General features: G+C 34.6%; 1 protein-coding gene across 1 annotated transcript; it reads right to left on the bottom strand.

Annotated features, from left to right (window-relative positions):
• Positions 1–4,993: 4,993 nt before the first annotated feature.
• On the bottom strand, positions 4,994–5,720 carry LOC126607354 (uncharacterized). The gene has a single exon (XM_050274906.1). It carries the CDS (start codon positions 5,630–5,632, stop codon positions 5,249–5,251), a length of 384 nt encoding a protein of 127 aa, XP_050130863.1. The 5' UTR covers positions 5,633–5,720; the 3' UTR covers positions 4,994–5,248.
• Positions 5,721–10,712: the final 4,992 nt, after the last annotated feature.

Below are 10,712 nucleotides of genomic sequence, written 5' to 3'. Positions count from 1 at the left end.
AGGTTCCAATTAGCTAGGCAGTGGGCGATTGTTACTTTTAATGATCGATTGTCAATTGAAACCACATTTTAATTCTCCCTTTGATGAAGATTAGTGTTTGCTAATCTTCAAGGTTTCCACAAACCATGAGTGACACCTAGTAGTATGTCATAGCTAGCCAAGCTAAGTAGAAGTGGTTGGAAAACATATCCAGTTACAACTAAAATGCAATATAATCCTTCTCTAATACAATACTTTTGATCACATTGTTTAATTGATAGTTTGTTTCATGTCTACTATCCAATGTGATACTTCTCTTTATGATTCTATTTAATATAGTCTGGAACATTTTTCCTAGGTGATCATATTTATATGCTTTAGCGAAAGACTCTTCAATCATATCTCAAAGTATTCTCCTTCCACCATGGAACGTTAAAGATCCCTTGTTGTGCATTCACATGCCTACTTGACTAGACAGCTTAACCTCAACAATGTCATGGACACTCTCAATGGAATGCCTTTGACATAGTCAAAGATCAAGGACCTAACTATTAGACAACTATAATGCCTCAGGTCAAATGACTACTTTGCATATTGCAACTTATGAGTTTCAACATGAAATGTATGTCAGAACTCTCTTTTAATTGTTGTTCAATGTACTCAATTACTTTTTCGAGCACCTATGCGTTTCTCTTAGTGTTCAACACTAGATGACTTGAGACTAGTCATACTCCCGCTTGAGTCAACATCACACATACTAACCTTAGCGGATTGCCAATGCCCAATTGGCAATCTTATGGCTAGGAACGTTTTAGGAATGAACATAAGAGAAATGTCTTGTTAATCTAACTTACTTGGATCACTTATCTCCTTGATCAAATACATTCCTTGAATTTTGTTATTATTTAAATGCATATGATACAATAGAGTGTGATTAACAATAACTTTTGCCCTTCCATTAAACAAACAAGAGTTTAAATAATGAGTATTCTGAAAAGCTATTACAACAAATGAGTGGCCTTATGGGCATACTTCCAACAGTTCCATCATTTGACTTACACTAAGTCTTCTTTCAATCCATATACAAACATAACCTCCTTAATTATCTTCTACCCATATTGGTCTCAACTACTAAATTACGCTTTCCTATGACATCAACAAGTTACCATGTGCCCAGCTCTACTTTAGTAGTCATATTTTTTTCAATATCCACCAATAAATTCTATCTACCAGTCATATGATTACTACACCCATTATCTACGTACCACTAATTTTCAATAGGCTTCTTAGTTGCATCATTAAATAAATAGAATAAAATAGGTGTATCAACTACCTGGTTTGCATAGTTGACATGCTGCACTCCCTTAAACCTACAAACACATGAAAATAGCTTAAAACACTATAATAAGTAAGAACTAACAACATAAATGCAAGAAAACAAGCTAACTAAGTCACATAAATATGCTCCTATCAGTATCCCTACTTCCATTCCCATTATTTTTTAATCAACCTATCATTTATCTTTATCTTTCTTGCACTTTTAAGTTATTTTAGTTTTCAATTGAAAAATCTAAATTCAGTTCGCATTTTCATTATGTAGTTAAGGTTCACATAAAACTAGTAATTTGTAAGGGTATAATCAGTCCCTGTGGTTCGACACCCTGACTTGTGCCATTATACTATCCTTTTATTTTCACTTGAAAGGAACACAACTCACATATCTGATAGGAGCATATTTATGTGACTTAGTTAGCTTGTTTTCTTGCGTTTTCGTAGTTAGTTTGTGTTTATTATAGTGCTTTAAGCTATTTTCGTGTGTTTGTAGGTCCTAATGACAAAGTTGGCAAGAAAGTGCATTTTGGAGCAGTTTTGGGCACTAAATGGATAGCACATGTATGGGCCAAGATGGATGGACGAATTTGGAGTTCAAAAGGCTAGAAATCTAATAAGGAGATGAAGAAATTAAATTCAAGACAAAGAAGATAAGGAATCAGCTTAAAATAAGAAGAAGATATTATCCAAAACCTTATCCAACCTTATCTTATCCAAACAAACCTTATCTTATCCTATCATATCCTAATCTTTTCCTAACTTAATTCCTGCTGCAAGGGGGAGTTAATTTCTGATTAAATCACCTAGAAACCTTTCTAGAAGGCCTTATCTGTTCCTACATTGGTGTTGCATGTTTTTAGGCTTTGTTCTTCTAGAAATCAGCCACATAACATTGTTTCTAGAATTCCCTACAAAAGTGGATCCCCAAACCCTTCTAGAAACCCTAAAATCTGCACAAACCCTAGTTCTTTTCCCCCTTGGATTGAGGCCCAAGCCTTGGCCGAAAATCCTAAGCCTTTTCCCATCAGAATTTGTGAAAACCCTAGCCTATAAAAAGATGTTTTCAGCCACAAATTCGTCCACCAACCCCCTACCATTCAAAAACACAACCTGCCGTAACCTTTCACCCTCATCAGCCAGCATTTATCATCCTAAACAAGAATACACCATCCATCACTCCCAAAACCACCAACCACACCTTGTGCCGCAACAAGCAAGAAGGAGGTGAGCCATTAGACGTGCCTGCCATTCGAATTGGAGTTGCTGGAACATTTTAGGTGTAATCTTTCTTTTGCTTTCAATGTTTAAATTCAATAATCTTTGTTTTGTGAGTATGAGGAACTAAACCTCTCTTAGCTAGGAGGAATTTCGAAACCATGGCTATATTTGCAATATGATTTGATTACATCCAATTGTGATTTCATGAATTGTGAATTCAATTTACTTATCTGTTTGAATTAAAACTTATTTATGTATGTGGGTTGAGAGTGCACACTTAATTTACATGCATAAATATGATGCTAGGATATAAGGGAGTTTCACCTCATTGTTATGAACTTAAATTCATAAGTAGTAAAGGTTGTTAGTCACAATCATGTTAAATAAATTCCTGGCATAAGTATCATTCGCTTTCATAGTTACGAATGCCTTGTCAATACTTATGATTTTCATAGAACTTAATGATCTTTGATTGTTTCTCTATTATGCGCTTTCATGTAGGGAACTTTTGAGGAATAATTTGATTGCGATGCACTAATTCCATTCAATTCAATGACTTAAGGAAAATCTGAGGTTTAATTTAAGAGTACCTAATTAACTTGGGGTGTTGAGGTTCATGGTTCATTGAAAAAGCAACTTGAAATTGTTTTGTATGCAAGTATGTCATGTGTGGAGAAAGACCTCCTAGCTAGCCCATCATCCATCTCATTCCACCAAATTCGTGCAAATCTGCTTAGTTTTAGTTCTTGTTTTGTTTACTTTATTTTTGTCCAAAACCAAATCCCCCTTTACTTTAGAGTGTCTAACTAGTTAGGATATGTTTTAGATTGTGTTTTTAAGTGTTTTGAGTCAACTTAAAACCAAATTTCGTCCAAAATTGTGTTTAGAGTCAGAAACTGCTCAGTTTGTGTTTTTAGGCAGTTTTGAGTGTTTTTAGCTTATTTTGAGTCTTGTGAACTTGTTTTGAGTCTTTTAAGTTTAGTTAAGTGTTTTAAAGCTTAGTTTTATCTATTTGAGTCAGTTTAAAGTGTTTTAGCAATCTCTCTTAATCCCCGGTTTAAGAACGATCCCTACTTACATATATACTACAATTGTCAAAAGAGGGTTTAATTTGTGTGTTAAGTTAATTTTCGCATCAGTATCAGACGAAAATTTTTAGCTCAACTTTGAGCAAATTCTTTGAGGTTTTATGGTAAGAAAATGCACAAATTCAACACCCATGTTTTAGATGAAGGAACCTGGCTCTGAGGCCATGTTAGAGTTTGATATTTTGGTGAGGTTGATTCAGAGAGTGACTGAATCACGAAGGATTTAGATTGCAAGGAATGAAGGAATCATAGAGAAAATCCAGAGCTTATGGAAGAAGAAAGTGATGACTCATTCATTCCATTCCTCCCATAACTCATGTGGGAATTACCATTGCTTGAAGTTAGGAGAGAGAGATTCTCTCTTACATCATCAAACACAAGTCATAATCTATCACGTAATGGAATTACATCTTGACAACACACTTGGACTGTGATCCAAAGGCTAAAATTAGAACAAAATAACAAGAACAATTGGAACATTTTTTGCAAATTCACTTATATCTCAACAGTGAATTGATCTTTTCTAGTGGGCCTTATGTTTGGCAAAGAGTTTGCGATTTTTTTTTTTTTTTAGTTTTTTGGTTTTTGCTTCTGCATGATCTAGTGTTGATTAGATCTATTTTACGGTTAAATTAGTACTAATCGATCAATTTCAGATTAATCAATCTAAAACATTTCTACAAGCTAAACTCATCTAAGCTCCCATTTGTGAGATTAATTAATGTTTTAATGTAGAATTATCAGAGAAACGGGCCAAACGCCCACTTCCAACAACACTAATATTGTCCCCAACTTGGTAATTACCACCTGCACAATCCGTCATGTGTGGGGTTTTATCGCAAAAGGTTCCAACAATACCGATATTGTCCCCAACTTGGTAATTACCACATGCACAGTTCATCGGGTGTGGGGTTTATTACAAAAAGCCTTGGTATTAGTCTACACATCGAAAACCACGTAAAACCAAGGGGATTCACCCTACACATGGAACAAAGGAACCCACCATTATCGTGCAGAGCCAAGGGGGCCCACCCATCACGTGGTAGTGCGTGCGGCCCACTCCTTAGCTCTGATAGGATGTAGAATTATCAGAGAGACTCGGTGGCCCCATTTCCAACAACACCAATATTTCCTCAATTTGTTAATTACCGCCTGCACAATCCGTCAAGTGTAGAGTTTTATCACAAAAGACCTTGATATTAGTTGGAGTGGAGTTAGGATATTTAAACTCTTCTTTTCTCATAGATACGATCGATATGAGATATTTCAACATTTAATTACCTTGGTGATCTACCTTAGATCCCAGTTTACGAATTTCTCCAAAAATATGAACAAAAACTGTAATGACAAGCTTGATATCAGCCACAAGTACAAAATAATCCCAAATATCATCCCTAAAAATGCCTCGGAAAATTCTCCAAAGTTCAAAGAATACAAATATAGTAGCATAAGTTTACATATATAAAAGTATCAAAACATGTATGCTGTTTGTCCTTAACCCCAAAATAAAAAAGGGAAATTAAGAAGACCAAAAATAAAAATAAACCCCCTTTAAGATTTACATAATTTCAGCGGAGACCCTCTTCAAAAAAATCACAGGCTACCTCCACCATCACCACCAATCAAAGTGATCAAGGAGACTTCAAGTCAAAACTATTTCCTCTGCCATACCGAAGCTCTAACGAAATTTGTCTCTCCACCCGAAGTTGGCGGCGGAAATTCGCTATGAACATCTCTGCTCTTTGATCAATATCATCTTGATCCGATGGATAGCTTATTGTCCTCTGAAGATTTCCCCTAGAAGACCCCGAGTGCTCCTCGGAGCTGGTCTCATCGCCACACGCCACTTTCAGCCCTGGGTGGTCGTTGAAGCTCATCAATCGGTGGTTGCTAGAAACAGTACGGCCGATCATCGAAACAATTCGCCAGCGATTCACGTTGAGGTTTAGTAGGAAGCTTACCTTCCTCACGGCCTTCCTTAGGCGACTCAGGAAAGACCACTTGTCCATGTGCATGTTAAATTGGAGAACGAGATAGACCAATGTTTTAAGTTAATGAATGTGAAAGGAAATGTGTTAATAATTAAGTTGCAATTGGTATAAATATATGTATATATAGATATATGCGTGTGTGTATATATACGCAGGATGTATATGTATATATGCGAAGTTGCTTAGCAGTTGGTGAATGATGCGTATAGAAATGAAAGAACGCGTTAATTAATTGACAAGTAAAGGTTGTAAGAACTAATTTCTCAGAGAATAAAAAGTATTGGTCAAGAAAAGATTATTTGATTGGATACTCTTGTTTTTTCGGCTAGCTTTGTGTTTAGATTATATTAATTGGTTCACAATACTTTCATTGAATTAATATTATTTTAGCTTTGAAAAAGTCTAAACAGTTGCGCAAAATTGGCCAGAAATCAACACACAAATGAGATATTATTATCATTTTCGCAAGAAAATGAAAGTGACTTTTTCATATTATTTTTTCTCACCATGCATATTCTCGTTTATTTTGTTTTATTTTTTCATATAAACAATATTAAGATGGGTGGGGTAACAGAACAATGGGCATTTTTTATGGAACTTATCATTCGTGAGAATCAGATATTCCATAAGTAAAAAAAGAATAGCACTAAATCAAAACGGTGTGCAAAAAAAAAATGTCCCGAAAGCCTTTCGCTCATGAATTTAGTATTACAAATAAATATTCTTTCACCAAGCTCGTAGTTTATTATTTTTGTTTTTTTGTGCAATATTTTTTTTAATATAACATAAATTTAGTTTGAACATGTAGTTGATAGTATTTTTGTTTCACGTTAACAGAATCTTAAAATCATCAAATACGCCTTCCATTGAATGATACTTAAACTGTAATCTGACGAGGAGATTGGTGGTCCTCTTTCTTGGGGCGTTTTCTCTTTCAAATGTTCTTATGCTTGTATCCATAATTGTTGCTAAAATTTAAATGTATTGAATGATTTTCCCCCAAAAAAAAAAAATGCCTTCCATTGAATTTGTAACTAGAAAATGAGGATTAAAGAGCGGTATTTTTTTTTCTACTTCTAAGTGGTTGGTTTTAGGTTCACCTCCCATAAATAGCGAGTTTGATACTACAAATACTAATATAGTTGTACACAATAACGACAACAACAAAGATTCACTACATGAGATTGATCAGCTATATGAATCTTAGATCAAGAAAGTGATAGTTGAAGGCTGTTTCTGCCCATAATTGAGTGGTTGCTTCCATTATATTAACTATATGTATGTACGTACGTGATTACATATATAATTATCATGTGACTCTTGCTATGTCATCTATGAAAAATTAAGAGTTGAAGCTGTTTGAATGCATGCCTACTTTAAGAGTTTGTTGTTCAGGTTTTGCTTAGAATTAATATTTAACTATTGCAACTTCATTCATGTATCTCAGTTTATATCCACATGGGGCCAAGGCTTTGCATGTTAATTAGCTGGCAATATAATAAAATATATCTTAATTATGCATGTACGTAATTCTAACCTCAACTAACATACCAAATCCATAATGATGGTGGAGATTTGATCTGTTAAACAATCCATGGTTCGGATCACAAACCACAGTTTGTAACGATATGGGAATTATCGACAATTAATCCAAGACAGAGGTTCTGGTCAACAATACAAGACATCAAAGTACATATATCTTTGGATTTTGAATGCCAAAAGATGTTTTAGTGATTTATTTGCTTATATATCTGGTCTCATATATATACATGGGACAAGAATGTTATCACGTTTACAGCCTTTCTTATAATTACCAGTATTTTGGCTGAGATATACGGGATTCTGTGCAAAAAGGAATAAACGGGACCATCCTTGACGTAAATTTTTTAAGAAAATACTAAAATATTTTATAACAACATATTGATATGAGAAAGCAAAACATATAACTAAAGCAATTAACAAAATTCATTAGTTTGCAAATAGCATGCATTAAACAACAAGCAAAGAGAGCTAAAAATAAAAAGCATCATCAAAATAACTAACAATCAGTTGATTCTTCAATAACCTCATTGATAGGAGCATATTTATGAGACTTAGTTAGCTTGTTTTCTTGCATTTTCATAGTTTGTTTGTGTTTATTATAGTGTTTTAAACTATTTTCGTGTGTTTTGATAGGATTAAAAGCACACCACAAAGTAACACAAATGTCCTATTGATTTTCCTTATTAACACTAAGATTTGTCAATTGTAGCATATGAAAATAAGGGTCTTTCCCGCAGAAGATTGTTTTATCTAACTACTTAAAATGTCACAAAAACTGGTTGCTGTCCCTACTGACCAGCCACAGAAAAATAATTATTAGACCGACTTACACTTATCTAAATTCTACGAAATTTTAAATGAAGACACTAGACACACAAAGCTACACTTCTACAAATGTTTGGGATTTTTGGAGTTGATTTGCTATTTAAATTAAATTGAACAAAAATAGGACAGAAACAAATTTTAAGTAGTTCACAAATTAAGAAAAACGAGTTAGGGGAATTGCTATCCACCACCAAATAATCATGCAAACATGTTATGTTTCATTCAAATTCCTTTTATTTCCGGATGAAGATGCTCAAGTTGGCTCAATATTAGAACTCAACCTATTACTCTTTCTTACGTAGTATGTTAAAAGAATGGCGTTTTCAACTTAACTTAGCCCCTAACATGCAATCTAGAATGGCCTGTTCATAGATTTAACAACTAGAAATCATTAAGAACGAAAAGAGTTTGAGTCATCACAAGGCATCGTAGGTACTGGCGTTATCTTACTTATCCTAGAAATTGGTTCACATGTTAATTGCAATTAACAAGGACTACTCTATAACATATGTAGGTCCTCATTCGACAAGGGCAGGCACACACATATTCATAGCGTTAGAATCCTAGATATGCTTACTACGTATGCATCCATAGAAAACAAATAAAGAATTCATCAATGAGACAAGTAGTGAACCAATTTTCATCCATTCATAAAAGTAATTCAAACAAAATGTCGTAACAAACTTGCAATCATATATGGGGCTTCAAAACAGCCCCTAACTACTAAAAATTTAGTTACACACAATCCTTAAGTTAAAACAAAAGATAGACATGAGTTTGAGAAGATAGAACCAAAAGAAATCGACCGAGGCCTCCTCCCTTTCCTTCCTTCCTTTCCTTCCTTTTTTTTCTATCTTTTTTTTCCTAAAAAAAAAACTCCTCTTTTGCCGCTGCAACCTGCAGACTTTATGCCCATGCTTGCTGCCCCATTTCTGCTCCATAACTCACCCCACTAACAGCCAATTAGTGATGACAATAAGTGAGAGGAAATGGTAAAACAATTGTAACTCTTTAGGTAGCCTTTATGCCAATTACTCTCACTTAATCCTCATCTTTATTTTCATTTCCTCTGATATTTGAATAGGTATCAGCTGGCTTGTTCTTGGCTGCATCAGTTTTGGCTGCTAGATTTATTGGGTTTATTGCTTTCATTGCAGTTACAAACTGCCCAGTCTCTTGTGAACCTTTCAGTGTTAAAACAGCCATAACGTCTTCTAGAAAACTGAGATTAATAATCCACGAAATGCTCCAGAAACTAGACATCCGTAGCTTTCCAAGCATATAAGGCTCATTCTCTAATTCATTTTGAGCTGTTCGTAACTTGCTTCCAAAGTCAACTGACCTGCACAGGCAGTTTTGACGAATTTGTTACTTAATATCCAACTTGTGCTATTTTTCTTTTCTTTTCTTGACAAATCCTAGAAAACACAAAAACAAAGTAAATAGCTCAAAAAAATAAGGAACTAACTAAGAAAAGACAAGTAAATTTCATGTAAAGTATATATAAATATGAGCTTATCATGTTTGTAGGTCCAAATAACAAAGTTGGCAAGAAAGTGCATTTTGAAGCATTTTAGAGCAGTTTTAGGCACTAAATGGATAGCACATGTATGGGCCAAGGTGGATGGACATTTTTGGAGTTCAAAAGGCTAGGAATATGATAAGGAGATGAAGAAATTAAATTCAAGACAAAGAAGTAAGGAACCAGCAAGAAAGAAGGAACATTATCCATAACCTTATCCAAACTACCTTATCTTATCCAAATTGTAACTAACTTTATCTTATCTTATCATATCCTAATCCTATCCTAACTTAATTCCAGCTATATGGGGGATTTATTTTTAGATTAGGACACATTAAAATAGGTTTCTAGAAGCCCTTATCCACTCCTACAAAGGTGCCGCACCTTATCCCTTGTCCTACAAATCTGGCGCCTAGACCCTTTCTAGAAGCTCTATAACCTACAATCATTTTCCCTTAGGATTGTGTAATCCTTTTCCCTTCAAATTTTGGTGAACCCTTGCCCTTTTCCTTCATGAATTGTGCCAAATACACATTCCTTTCCTTCAGAAATTCGTGGGTTTCCCTAGCCCTATAAATACAAACCTTTGTGTAGCAAGTAAACCACCACCACCCTCTACCACAATTCACTACATCATTCTCCAAACATCCCTTTTGTGCCGTGAGTATTGCAAGGAAGGAAGGAGAAGGAGCTACCTAGGAGTCGTGCCTATACCCAAGACGTTGGATTGTTGGAGCATTTCTAGGTGTTTTCTATCTTCGATTTCAATGTTTAATTTAAGTTATCATTGTTTATTTGTGAACATGAGGAACTAAACCCCTATTAGCTAGGGGGAATTTCGAAACCATGGCTATGCTTGCAATATGATTTGATTACATCCAGTTGTGATTTCATGAATTGTGAATTCAATTTACTTATCTATTTGAATTAAAACTTGTTTATGTACGTGGGTTGAGAGTGCACACTTAATTTGCATGCATAAATATGATGCTAGGATATAAGGGAGTTTCACAACTAATCGTGATGAACTTAAATTCATAAGTAGTAGAGGTTGTTAGTCACAATCATGTTAAATAAATTCCTGGCGTAAGTATCATTCGCTTTCATAGTTACGAATGTCTTGTCAATACTTATGATTTTCATAGAACTTAATAATCTTTGATTGTTTCTCTATTATGCGCTTTCATGTAGGGAACTTTTGAGGAATAATTTGAT

The sequence above is a fragment of the Malus sylvestris genome, chromosome 16 (genome assembly GCF_916048215.2).
Source record: "Malus sylvestris chromosome 16, drMalSylv7.2, whole genome shotgun sequence".
Lineage (NCBI taxonomy): Eukaryota > Viridiplantae > Streptophyta > Magnoliopsida > Rosales > Rosaceae > Malus > Malus sylvestris.
This window is presented reverse-complemented; position numbering and strand designations above follow the sequence as displayed.

Excerpts from the sequence above, each read along its gene's own strand:
- LOC126607354 (XM_050274906.1), bottom strand. The coding sequence starts at position 5,632 with ATGCACATGGACAAGTGGTCTTTCCTGAGTCGCCTAAGGAAGGCCGTG.